Source organism: Typopeltis vanoorti, chromosome 4 (assembly GCF_054136105.1).
Source record: "Typopeltis vanoorti isolate ZY-2024b chromosome 4, IOZ_Tvanoo_1.0, whole genome shotgun sequence".
Lineage (NCBI taxonomy): Eukaryota > Metazoa > Arthropoda > Arachnida > Uropygi > Thelyphonidae > Typopeltis > Typopeltis vanoorti.
In genome coordinates, this window is record NC_143552.1 from 162,879,769 (window position 1) to 162,894,150 (window position 14,382).

General features: G+C 36.8%; 1 protein-coding gene across 1 annotated transcript in view; it reads right to left on the reverse strand.

Annotated features, from left to right (window-relative positions):
* Positions 1-1,673, reverse strand: part of LOC150107811 (macrophage migration inhibitory factor-like) — a 39,164-nt gene extending 37,491 nt beyond the window's left edge. The window contains exon 1 of the mRNA XM_090391573.1: positions 1,218-1,673. Coding sequence (XP_090247699.1) covers positions 1,218-1,325 — 108 coding nt within the window. The 5' untranslated portion in view covers positions 1,326-1,673. The remainder of the gene's footprint in view (positions 1-1,217) is intronic.
* Between the last annotated feature and the right edge of the window lie 12,709 nt (positions 1,674-14,382).

Here is a 14,382-nt window from a genome sequence, read left to right on the forward strand (position 1 = left end):
CAAGCTCTATAAGGTCATCACTTCTATTCACTTTATCCACCAAGTGTTCTGCGTGATCATTGCCAATCGCCAATTCCAAAACTAGCAGCACTTACTTGTCACCAATGTTATGAAGGCTTTGTCTTTGTTAAATCCTGTGAATACATGACCAAATATTTTATTCTTGTGGGAGACTCCAGGGAGTCCTTAGACTCATTAAGGCGGTCCCCTAAACATCATGTCCACACAATTATTCAACATTCTCACAGTATCTATCATACTTTGCCTTGCCTTGATGGATTGCAATGAACACTGTAACAACAGTGTCCAAAATAAGACCTAAGCCAAAAAAAAGGAAGGAATCAGATAATAAAATAAAGACAGTATTGTATTAATTAAGGCATTAATTACAAAAGTAGGAGCCAGCTGAATAAATTTATAAGGAATACGAGAGAAAATAACCAAAATACTAAACTGGCAGTATATAAGATGATGTTCAAACCAATATTAACTTATGGATTTAAAAATTTGGTTGACAATAAAATAATCAAAAATTAGAGGCACAGATATGCAAGTTATGAGGAAAATTAGAGAAGTGCCCAGATATCATAAATGGCAGAATTGTGTTATAAATGAAATTAATTAGAAAGGAACTTGACATCATTAGCATTCACATGGGCAGAGTTAATCTAGCAGGTATGGTCACTTGAAGAGAATAGGAGAGAAATCGTTAGTAAAAACAGTTGTTTTGATTACAAGAAAAAAGACCCAGAGGAAGCCCAGATTTATATGTACTGATGCAAATAGTAATGCCTTTAAAAGCTGTAATTGAATAAAATAGTAGATAAGACAGTAATAATGAAAACTTATGTGACATTACTTCGGTACGCTGTGTACCCACTTGAAGATACTTATTAGAAAATGATTCCTTATGTAAGCAATAATTACTATGCCTTCTTGCCTTGCTGTGAGTGTTCATCCACTACGACAACTGCATTTTAAAAGAATGGTTCATATACATAAACAATTTTCTGTACAAAATAAATGTGCATTATTTTATTTCCTGTGAGCTTTGTGTACGGTAGAATGTGAACAAACAAAACTTGCAAGTATTTTAACCGCAATTCCCCCAACTGCATTCCAGCTTAACTTAAATTAAATTAAATTAATATAATTTCTTAATAATTCTCTCTATATAAATTCTTAAATAATTTATAAGACCGCGCTGATAAACTTACCGAAGCCGGCTTTCCTAGCGATTTTGCGACTACTTCAGTGGTCTTCTGCAAAAAGTCGCTGGGAATTTTTTCCTTTGGTACGTTGGTATTAATTACAAAAGTAGGCATGATGTGAATTAAGTAGCTTTCAAGTAATACAAATTAACACTACAGTATCAGTCAATAATCAACAATTCCGTGAATAATACAAAATATTCAGAAGCGTGACGATGAAGAATATTATGTAATACCTACACTTCACACAGGATGATAAAACACCTCAGCAAGTCAACTGAGGAAAGCTTCCCAGTACTTTCTTCGATGCACTTGAAACATTCATGGTAATTGCATGGCGAAAAAAAAAAAAATAATAATTAAGGGGGAAAATAGATTTAAAATTAAATTTAACTTGTAGAATTTTGAGAAAAAAATCACTTAGAATTTTATTAAAAACAACAAAATAATCTAATCTATTCGATTATTAGAATCCTTTTTTTTAAAAAAAAAAAAAATAATAATCCTGAAACAAGCTTGACCTGGTATTAGCATCTCAGAATTTGACTGTAATGAATATGACCATGTTGCCACCTATTGGTGAGAGTGATCATAAGGTCTTGACCTGGGAGGTGGCTAAAGGTGTGGAATTTTCGATTAAGACAGGGTATATGTGGAATTACCGTGCTGGCAAGTATGACAAGCTTAGGAGATTGCTTGGATCAGTGCCATGGCATGTACAACTGCAAGGGCTGGACGTCGATAGAGCATGGGAAGTGGTCAAGGAACATTTACAGGAGGCTATGGCTGATTGTATACCTAGGGTCCGAATAGTTAAACAAGTAGGGATTAAATGGATGAATAACACCATTAAGCTTGAGCTGCAAAAAAAAGAAACAACTGTGGAGGGAATTTAAAGAAAGGGGTGACCTGCAGGCACACGAACGGTATAAAGTGCAGGCCAGAAAGGTAACGAGTGTGGTAAAAAAAAGTAAAAGCGGATTATGAAAGGAATTATGAATTTAGCTTTGCAAGCAAAAGAGAATCCCAAACAGTTCTTTCAATGTGCTGCAAGCAAGAAAAAAACTGTACACGGCAAAATAATTTTAAGGAATGACGACGGTAAGGAGGTCACTGAATCAGTCGATATAGTGGAGTTACTGAGCGCGCACTTTGAAAAAGCATATCATCCAGGTGGTGACATTGAAAAAATGAAGGAACCATTAGTTTATACGGGAATAGTGATGAATGAAGTGGAGGTGACTAGTCTATTACAGAACCTTAATGTGAACACATCTGTGGGATTGGATGGTATACCAGCACGGGTCTGGCGTGAAGTGGCTAAGGAATTATCAGTGCCCTTGACCATGTTGTTTAATCTGAGTCTCAGGTCTGCTTTAGTCCCGAAGGTGTGGAAAGAGGGGAAAATAGCTTCACTGCATAAAGGAGGATCCAAGACTACGGTTGCAAATTACCGACCGATCAGCATATCAGGAGTCGTTGTCAAGGTCTTGGAGAAAGTAGTCAAGGGAAAAATACAGGAATGGATTGATGAAAATGAGATACTGTACAGGGTACAGCATGGCTTTGTGAAGGGTAGATCATGCTTCAGTAACTTGCTCAAGTTTTATAACAAGGTGACGGCTGAACTGGATAAGGGTAATGGGTTTACAGTGATACTGCTGGACCTGGCAAAGGCGTTTGACAGGATACCACATGGAATACTAATCCGTAAACTATAACATATGGGAATGGATATAGGGGAGATGGATAGGTGGTTGGTTGATGGAGAGATATCAAAGAGTAGTTTATTCAGGAGTAGAGTCCAAAAGGCAGCCTGTGACTAGTGGTGTGCCACAGGGTTCTGTTCTTGGACCACTTCTGTTTAATCTGTTCATTAACGATATAGGGAAGGATCTAAGTGAAACAATTTATTTGTTCGCTGATGATGCAAAGTTGGGTAGGGCAGTAGTGAATGCAGAAGATGTCAAAGTCTTGCAGGATGACTTAGATAGATTGGAGTTCTGGGCTAAGGAGAATGGATGTCAATTTAATGTGACAAAATGTAAGGTTATGCATTTTGGGATGAAAAGATTAGCAGCAGTATACCACATTGGTGGAACTGTACTCCAATAGATTGATGAGGCTTGGGAGTGTTGGTGGATAGGGAGATGAAGTTGGGCACATTGCATAAATAGCTAAATCAGCTCATCAACTCACTTGGTTGTTGAAAAATACCTTGAAGAGCAGAGACAAGCAAGTTATTGTACCTCTGTACCGAGCCTTGATAAGACCTCATCTCGACTACTGTGCCCAGATTTGGTCACCTTGGTTCCTTCTTGATGGGGAGGAGGTGGAGAGGATCCAGACGCGAGTGACTAAGATGATAACAAGTCTATGAAATGAACCATATGAGAACAGGTTGAAGATTTGTGGGTTGCAGAAACTAGTTGATAGGCGGGGGTGGGGAGATATGATTGAGACATTCAAATTGCTAAAGGGATTCTATAAGATTAATTCAGAGGATATTTTTGAGATCAGGACTGGTGGTGGGAGAACTAGGGGACACCTATGGAAGCTGGTCAAGAGTGTGGTAAGCAGGGGTGTTAGAGCTGGGTTCTTTACTTTTAGAGTGGTAAATGAGTGGAATAAGCTGCCAAAGTCTGTTGTGGGTGCTATGGCGGTGAACGAGTTCAAGGCAAGGTATGATAGATACTGTGAGAATGTAATCGCATAGTTGTGTGGACATGATGTTTAGAGTCTCCCTCGATGAGTCTAAGCACTCCTGGAGTCGCCTGAAATAATAATAATAATAATAATAATAAAAACAAAACAAAAATTATACTTGTGGTATAATTATTTCAACAGAAACCGTCCATTGTAGGCAAGCAAGATTTGATTCATTAAATATAAAACAGAAGGAATTGCTATAAGTTTTTTTTTTTTCAAATGAAGACGAGTAAAAGAGCTCATACGGGTGAAAGGTCTCAAAAAAAAGCCTGAAAACAAGCACAATTAGCGAACAAAGATACATTCTTTTGCAAGATGAAATGAAATGGCATGACTTCTGCAGGGCAATGCGGTATGGAATGTTTGTCGCCATGAGCCTAGATCATAACCAGGCTTCATGGTCATGTTTGCAACAATAATAATGATGATTTTTTCTTATCTTTATTAATGGCAAAATCTATTTATTATAATAATAACACGATTATTATGCACGCCTTCTCTATTTGTAAGGAAACGAAGGAAGATCCGGTCCAGGTCATGTAGTCCTTACATTCTGTGAAAAGAATTCTAATTTGAAGTATATATTTCACAAGATATTATTATATTGTTTGATTTTTACCCAAGTCTAAGCAAACAAAGTTTGCTTGTGAAGCATCTTCAGAACTAGGTCACCTGCATATAGGCTATTGGCTTCACATCAATTGCCTCAGTATGTCATCCAAAATATTGGGACAGGTCACTACCCAGACTGGTTTCGACCTTTATTGAGGCCTCAGTATAAGCCAGACCAAGTCACCAAGGTTATCTCTTAACTGTTCTGGAATTATTCGAAATGTGGTCCCTTAATCCTTTGTAGGATATTCAAATAAATTGTTTGAATAAGTGTAATTATCGAGCACTTGGCTCACCCATTATGGACTATTGCCAGTAATTTAAAAATAATAAATAAACTTGAAATGCTCACTTGGTCTCTAAAAGTTAGGCCTAAAAAGGCCTTGCCTACTCCCTATAAGGGAATAAAAGGCGTTAATGGATTGTGGATAAAACTTTATTTGTTCAGTGAGGTTTTTTGGATGTTTGTCACAGTCTACTGCTATGTAATAGACCATAACGACTTGTGATATTAATGAGCCTTTGGATCACCCGTTTGAGCTTCTAGCAGTGAGTTCAATAACCATAACTTAACTTAAATAAACCTTTGTATCATGCTCACTGTGGTCTACCAATTGGCTGATTCACGAGATACAGTGGATGGCTGGGACGTATATTTCATGTACGCTAGGTGTGGGAGCACAACCAGCAAATTCACGAATAAATAATGATGTCACACTGAACAGCTGATGATCTGGATGGATTAATTAAAAGTAAATGTATTTGTGTGAAGTTAATGAAAAATTACATCTATCTGTGGACTCTGAAGGTTGGTCGATTGGTAGAGCCTCTGCTACTAATGTCTCGTAAAAATTTAAGCAAGTTTGAGCGCGGTCAGTAGTTAGATGGATATCAATCGTTCGATGCTGTTGGCATACTCTCCTTCGATGAGTCTTTGGACTTCCTGGAGGTGTCACATAATAATAAAGTCATAATTTTTAGCAGTTATTTATTTGAAATAAATAACTGCTAAAAGGTTGGTAGAGCCTCTGCTACTAATGGCTCGTAAAAAGTTAAGCAAGTTTGAGGGCGGTTAGTAGTTAGAAGGATATCAATCGTTCGATGCTGTTAGCATACTTTCCTTCGATGAGTCTTTGGACTTCCTGGAGGTGTCACATAATAATAAAGTCATCATTTTTAGCAGTTATTTATTTGAAATAAATGTATTTATTTATTAGTTATTTATTTGAAAGAATAGTCATCAACTGTTACAAATATCAATGTATTCACAATATGACTGTAAATCATATCAAACGAGTGTTACTGTCGAAGCATGCGTGGACTAGTCAATACATGTATATGAAGAGAAAGTAATGCGATTCCCAACGTGGAATCTACAATAGTACATCCACGCGTATTTTTAACGGATAAAGGTGAGTGTAGATTATACAGCACACTAGTGCATTCACACTGACTGAAATATACGTGAGAAGACGTGCAGATAGTAGGAAGCACTGGTAGCTTAGTTCTGCTTAGTAGATTACCTACAGCCAAGAAATGAAATGTGGGGTTGTTCCTTGTGGTTTCTTGTCATATAACGTTTTTTAAAAAAAACAAACTAACGTTTATTTTATCCTTCTCGACAATTCAAAATAGTGTTGAAGATATTTTTTCCCACTTTTTGAAATGAGAATATGAGATCAATTTCAAAATTGTTAAAGATGGTAAAGCATGCTGTCTCTTCCAAATGTATGCTATGTTTACATATCAGAAACTGAAAACTTGAAATGATAGATATATAAATAGAACGGTTTTTTCATAACGAAACTAAGTGTTTTTATACAAATTTAATGAATTTTAATAATACTGCCTAACTTCAGCATATCCACTGGAATACCTACCATACACTACTAGTGGATGACAACAATTGCAAGCAAAGAATTTTGCAGTCTTTTCACATAGATAAAGTTTTCATCTCAGGGATAGAGGCTTCTCGGTAAACGCTGTTCGTTTCTTACGAACTATGGTGCATTGAACACAATTTGTTTTAGATCATCAGTAGTGTGTTAACATTTGAATCTGCAGTATGAGTCTATGTCAGCATTTGTCTGATCAGCATCTTGCATGCAAATGGTTTAAGTTCCGTGCCTATCCAGCTACATTGGTTCAGTAACAGGTATAGCACCTACTTCCTTAGCTTTTCATCAAACATGATCAGCATGAGCCATGAAGCAAAGTCGTTCATCTGTTGTATGCCTATGTATTTGACTACTGGTTGCATGGAATGGGCGTTCCGAACATGACTACTTTTACTTTGGAGACACTTATCTTCACGTGAATAACAATGCATGGCTTCTGTGTGCATTTACATCAATTTGCCAATTTTTGAACCATTTTTATAATTCCAAGATTGTGTTTAACAGCATCTTAATAGAAATAAAAAAAACGTAGCTCAGAAGAAGTGGCGTTTGTGTTCAACAGCGCTAGGTCGCTTAATGAAAGACCTAAGTTCCGTTTTAGTCACAGACTAGAGGAACGTTTTTTAAACCTTTCAGCGACTTGTTCCCAAGTGAGTCGATCTCTGGCACACACTCGCGGTTTTTTCCCTCCGGATACTAGGGTTTTTCGTCCCATAAACTCAAGAAAATCGACCTTAGATATAGCATTACTTCAGACAATAAATATATTGCGTTGGGGTTAAGGACTACTAGATAGCGGCACTTGTTTTTCTACTCTTCACTGGATGTCGCTTTAAATTCGTGATGATCCTGGGCCAGCTATCTGATTTATTACCTGTGGAGACTGCCCACTCAGCCTACAAAAGTAAAATAGGGCTAAAAGGCCAAGCCTACTCCCTGTAAGAGAATCAAGGCGTTAGCGGATTTATATATATACAGGTTATTTATATGTATATATATATATAGGTTAGACGGAACTGACCATTATAGCAGTATCCATGTATGGGGTTATTGTGGTGGGTAACTGTTCATGGGATGTCAGTCTCATAAACTGGCAAAGAGCAATGAGTCTTGGGGACACTTGCTGTGATTTTTCTTTCAGACGGATTAATCCCCTGTAACTTCATTTGGAGTTTGCAACTGCTGAGATAGAATTTGGCGATTTTAATCAGTCCTAATGGCCTCAGGAGCTTAAAAATAAGCTGATTGTGCTGTATTATATTATAGAATACTTTGGTAACATCCAGGAAGACTGCCCCTGTGAACGTCTCAAGATTTATTGACCACTTTTAACAAATTACCATTAATATGACATTGTGCTTGCATCGTTCGCAGTGAGAAATGTGTAACTTTTTGCTTCCAACACTGAACTGATATTAATTATCATACATCCAGTTCATTCAGATCAGCCTTGCAAGGATTCTATATCAGAAATGTTCCTTTCCCGATTTTATTCCCTGCCTATACAGTATTTTAATGATAGCAGTACTCATACTGCTATCATTAAAATATTCTAGCATATTCTCTTGTTAGCCAGGTCGCTAGCAGAAGAGGATATGCTTACAGATATAGAATTATGATTATTACATGACACCTTCAAAGAGTCCAAAGACTCATCGAAAAAGTGCTCCTACTCTACAAATTCTCCTTCTCCACCACTCAATCCACCAACTACAACGAATCGCAACATAATCATCTACATCAACGTCATTTACTGTCCATCATCACCACTAATATTTTCACAGACAATCACAAACTTTCATGCCCACAACGGGATTCGAACCCACAGCTTTTTAGCTGGAGAGTGGATACACTAATCACTCGGCCAACCAGGTCGGCATTATGAAAATAATTTTTACATCACTGTTAAATAAAATCATTATTTCATTTGAGAATGCTGAGAATTCATTGCATCTATTCCTGATTCTTCTGGAATTGGTGGTTAACATGCATAATACATGACAACTGGGGTGATACCTGAGTGGAGAAAAAGCTAACGAGTTGATTCAATGACCAAATCCCTTATTTCAGTGCAGTTATCATTGCTTTTCAACTTTGGCAAAACTAGTCCCATCATTGGGGTTATTCGTCATATACTAACACCATTATCAATTTCCTGACATGCACCTATAAGGGATATTCAGGCCATTAGACAACACTACATGATTACGTTTACATTGCTTCTAATTTCCTATCAACAATTTTCCTACAAATCAGTCTACTAATAGTCAGCAGTCCAAATAGACTAATCATACTATATTATTCTATACCATATTCCATACTCTCTTTCTATCTCTCTAACTTTGCTGTAACAATCACAATCTCTCATCTTAGTACATGTATTCACAATCTCATGGAGACACACTAAATGTGGCTTGGTGTATGAGCAGTTCTCATGCCGAATTTCTCTCGGTATCAATATTCATTGTACAAGTTCTCCAAGCACTGTACACCAAAGGCATTTCAGTGAATGCCACCTTGCATGTAAAATCCAACATACTGCATGTGATTTCACCTGTAGAGAAATCATATGCAGTATGTTGATTATAAGCTTTGAATCGCTTATAGCAGTGTTTCTCAACCTCTGGTCTGCAGGCAGACCTGTGGACCACAGGTTGAGATTAATTAAATATATTTTTTAATTATCCAAATAAAACAAATTAAAATTGAATAATTAACAATTATTGGAATGAAATGGAGACTTAAAAAACCAACAGGTAGCGTCAGAATGTTTAAAGTCGGAAGCAATAAAACAATATCGTTGTTCAATTAACCTCTTTTATTATTCATCATTCTGCCGCTACAAATTTAGCGGGAGAATGATGAATAATTAAAAAAATGGGTGAAGTGAACAACAATATAGTTTTGTTGCTTCTGCCTTCCCTTGCTGTTTTGTTAGATTTGAAGTGAATATGTGTTATTTACATTTCAACCAATTGCTTGTTGTTTATTGATTTTTATTACTGAAGGTTTCTCTCCTTCAACTAAGGCTCAGTATATCTTCAGAAATGCTAAGTAACACTTGGACAAAGTGTGTCGTGAGTTAACTCCAGTATTTATATATTTTTCGGAAACGTTTTTTAATAATACAAGATTGGATAGAAGAATACAAGAATGGATAGAAGAAAATGGGATACTGTATCGGGGACAGCATGGTTTTGTGAAGGGTAGGTCATGCCTCAGTAACTTGCTCACGTATTATAACACAGTGACGGCTGAACTGGATAAGGGTAATGGGTTTACAGTGATTCTACTGGACCTTGCTAAGGCCTTTGACAGGATACCACATGGAATTCTAATCAGTAAATTGCAGCATATGGGAATGGACATAGGGTTGGTGAGATGGATAGGAGGGTGGTTGACGGAGAGAGATATCAGAGAGTGGTTTACTCAGGAGTAGAGTCCACAAGACGGCCTGTGACTAGTGGTGTACCACAAGGATCTGTTCTTGGACCACTACTGTTTAATTTGTTCATAAATGATATAGGAAAGGATCTGAGAGGAACAGTTCATTTGTTTGCGGATGATGCGAAGTTGGGTAGGGCAATAGTGAATGCAGATGACGTCAAAATTTTGCAGGATGATTTGGATAGATTGGAGGTCTGGGCTAGGGAGAATGGATGTCAATTTAATGTGGCAAAATGTAAGGTTATGCATTTTGGGGTGAAAAGATGGGAGGCAGTTTACTGCATTGGTGGAACCATGCTCCAGGAAATTGATAAGGCACGAGATTTAGGAGTGTTGGTGGATAAGGAATTGAAATTTAGGGGACACATTGCAAAAGTGGCCAAATCAGCTCATCAAATCACTTGGTTATTGAAGAATACGTTGACAAGCAGAGACAAGCAGGTTATTGTTCCTTTGTATCGAGCCTTGATAAGACCTCATCTTGACTACTGTGCTCAGATTTGGTCACCTAGGTTTCTTCTTGATGGGGAGGAGGTGGAGAGGATCCAGAGGCGAGTGACCAAGATGATAGCAGGTCTGTGGAATGAACCGTATGAGAACAGGTTGAGGATTTGTGGGCTGCAAAAATTGGTTGATAGGCGGAGGAGGGGAGATATGATTGAGACATTCAAATTACTGAAGGGTTTCTACAAAATTAATTCAGAAGATATTTTTGAGAACAGGGCTGGCTGTGGGAGGACTAGGGGACATCCGTGGAAACTGGGCAAAAGTGTGGTTAGTAAAGGTGTTAGAGCTGGGTTCTTTACTTTTAGAGTAGTGAATGAGTGGAATGCGCTCCCTGAGTCTGTGGTGGATGCTGTGACAGTGAATGAGTTTAAGGCGAGGTGTGATAGATACTGTATGAATGTCAAATAGTTGTGATGAATATGATTTGGGGCCCCCCTCGATGAGTCTAATGACTCCCTGGAGTTACCCGTAATAATAGTAATAGTAATAATAATGGAAGAGTGGCTTAGAACTAGGACTTTGAAAAGAAAAACAAATGAAACAGGTGATGCTAACCCTAATTATGATGCACGTGTTGTAACGGCGAGTAAATCTTATACTATTAAAGTAGAAAAAACAAGCAGTTCAAAGAAAAAATACAGTAGGAAATATAACAGTTCATATTTGGAATTCGGTTTACTTGGTGTGGAGATGAAAGTGAACAGAAACCTCAATGCGTTTTGTGTTATGAAGTGTTGTCAAATGAGTGCATGAAACCTGCGAAACTCCAAGACATTTAGACACTAAACATTGTGATATGAAAAATAAGCCAACTGAATTTTTTCAGCGACGCTTAGGGACATTAAATCATGAGAAAGGTATAATTTTGGCCATAGGTTCCATTAATAGCAAGGTACTGGAAGCATCCTATCTCTTAAGTTTGTGCATAACGAAAACAAGGAAACCTCATTCTATCGGGGAAAATTTAAGAGGTAGGATGCTTCCAGTACCTTGCTATTAAAGATGTGATAAAAACTATGTTTGACAACAAGTTACTAAAAGATTTGATTCCTCTTTCAAATGACACTGTCGGTTGCAGAATTAATGATATGGCAGGTGACGTAGAATCTCAGTTAATCGAAAGAGTTAAGAAGAGCCTTTATTATGCATTACAAATCGACGAGACTACTGATGTTACAAATGATGCGCAGTTAATATGGTACATAAGATATGCGCATTCATGATGTCAAGATATCAACATTCATGATGATATTCTGTTTTGTAGAACTTTGCCATCCCAAACAACTGGAGAAGAAATATTTCACACTTTCAATAAATAAATAATACACAAGTGGATCCAATGGGAAAAATGTATAGGCTTCTGTTCGGATGGAGCTCGCGCCCTTACAGACAGGCATAGTTGTTTCTATGGTCAAGGAAGTAGCTCCGGATATGAATCGGGTATATTGTTTCATACATAGGGAAGCGTTAGCCTCCAAAGGAATGCCACCAGAATTTAAAACTGTGCTATATACAACGCTGTAAAGCTAGTTAATTTTATTAAAGCTCGACCGTTAAATAACATGTTATTTTCAGTACTCTGCAATGAAATGGGCAGTGAATATATATGCAACTTTTGCTTCATTCTGAAATTCGCTGCTTTCCAGGGGCAAAGTACTAACAAAGTTATTTCAATTAAGACACGAAGTTTTATTATTTGTAAATGCAAGTAATTCTATTTTGCATCACTTCTTGTTGACAAAGCATGGTTATCAACACTGTCCTATCTTTCAGACATTTTTTTGAAATTAAATGAACTAAATCTCTCCCTTCGGGGAAATTCTTTAACTGTTCTGGATATCTACGACAAAATAAAGGCATTCGAGAAAAAAAACTGGTTTTATGGATTAATTATGTAAAAGACAGACAATTTGTACCATTTCCAATATCGGAATCCTTTTTAGTGGAAAATGATATTTTTGTTGATTCTGAGTTTCTGGAAAGGGTTTGTGACCACCTCAAAAATCTGAAGTGGAATTTTGAAATATATTTTCTGAATAACTTTTATAATTTCTGTGGGTTCACGATCCATTTCAGGCTTGCAGTCACGAGAACGACCTTTCTCGTGACTGCAAGATCAGTTAATCGAGCTTCCAAGTGACAGTGGACTTAAAATGCAATTCTGTGATCTTGCTTTGGCTTGATTTTGGATCTCGCCTTCAGTGAGAAGTTAATTTCCTGAAGAAGCATTAAAAATCGTCTTGCAGTTTTCTACAACCTATCTTTGTGAGAAAGGATTTTCATCGCTCCTTAAATAAAAACAAAATACAGAAATAGTCTTAGTGTGTATGCCGATTTTCGACTGAATTTGACCAATATTGAGCCAGATATCCAGCAACTCTGCAAGGGCGGAGAACTCAACCATTTCATTTAAAGTAAGTAGTAACATAATTATATCATATTATTTATTTGTTTAATAAAAATGAAAACTTTGTTAATGATGATACATTTTTAATCGTTCACTTCCAAAATTGTTTCCATATGTACGTGGCACAGTTTTTCCGAAATGTTGTAATTCCTACATAGGTTTTTAAAAAAATTACAAAAAGTCAAAACGACATATAGGGAAATGACTTAAAAACACTGTTTACTTTTTAAGTAAAACTTAACTTTAAATCCAACATTCTTAAAATGTTATTTTTCTCTTCGCAAAATCGTCGATGACATTGTCGAAGTCTATTTCATCACTCAGTTGCTGTTTTATAGACAGTATGGCAAGATTTCTTAAACACCAAAAAAAGTGCCGCCCGGGACGGATCGCCCCCCAACCCGCAGTTACGCCTCTGTAACTTAGTGGTCCATAGAATAGTTTTAGACATTTTACTGGTCCATGGGCTTAGAAACGTTGGCTTATAGCATATGATTATAAGCTTTGAATCACTTATAATCAAACTCTATCTCAGTCACTCATGATTATAAGCTTTGAATCACTTATAATCAAACTCTATCTCAGTCACTCATGCATCTCATACTTTGGGAGCAGGTTAAATAATCTCCACTCCTTTGCTCATTCAGCAATTCTTTCATATTATTTCTCCAACTGTCTCCCCTTGTCCAAATCTGACTAAACAGGAAGAGAAGCTGATATTTGTTGTTAGCAGTGACTTAAAACAAATCGTTCATCTCGCGAACAGAATTCCCGATAATCCTATTCACTCCTCTCTACTCTAATTTTCCTTAAACAGTTCTCTTTCCAAGTACTGTCAATATAATGCTCTTCTTGGTAATTATAATCTCATCAAAGTTTCATCATCTCTAGCGAAATCCTCTTCTCCTCAGCCATGTACGATCGTGTGTACTTTGGAACTACAAGGCCAATCGGGAACATCTTTGAGATGTTGTAGTTAGCACTCCAGATTCATACATATGATGTAATTTGTCACAGAAATTTTGCATTTTAGAATGAGGTCTAACATTCCCCACAAAGTTCAAAATTCCCATCCTATATCCATATCTATAGGTTTTCAGAGTTACTTGAATACACATCAACTACAGTAGTATCAGGAAAAAAGAGGATAAATTTCTCATACTAGTAAATCATAGGAAACTAACAATCATTGTCATTAAGAACAAGATAAGGGAACTCACAGGAGTTAAATGTGATGGGTGCAGTGTATTAAGGAAAGACCTGCAGGATAGAAAAAGACCAATGTGGATGAAATACATAAACCATCATCAATTCTTCAAGATTTCTTTTCTTGGAATTACACTAGTATCAAATCCCTCTTGGCATCAACATGTTGCAAAGAAATGCCTTTACAGCATCCAAAAATTAAGATTCCTATTTTGTTTAAGGTGATTAATTCACTTCCAAATAGCTATTAACTTCATTTGCATTAGAAACTGGCCAACGATGGAAAACTCTTCCCACATTTATAGTGATGCTCTCAATAGCATTTTAGCTAAAAATATACACTGGTTTAAAAAATCAAGGAATAAAGAGGAAAAGCCCAATAACT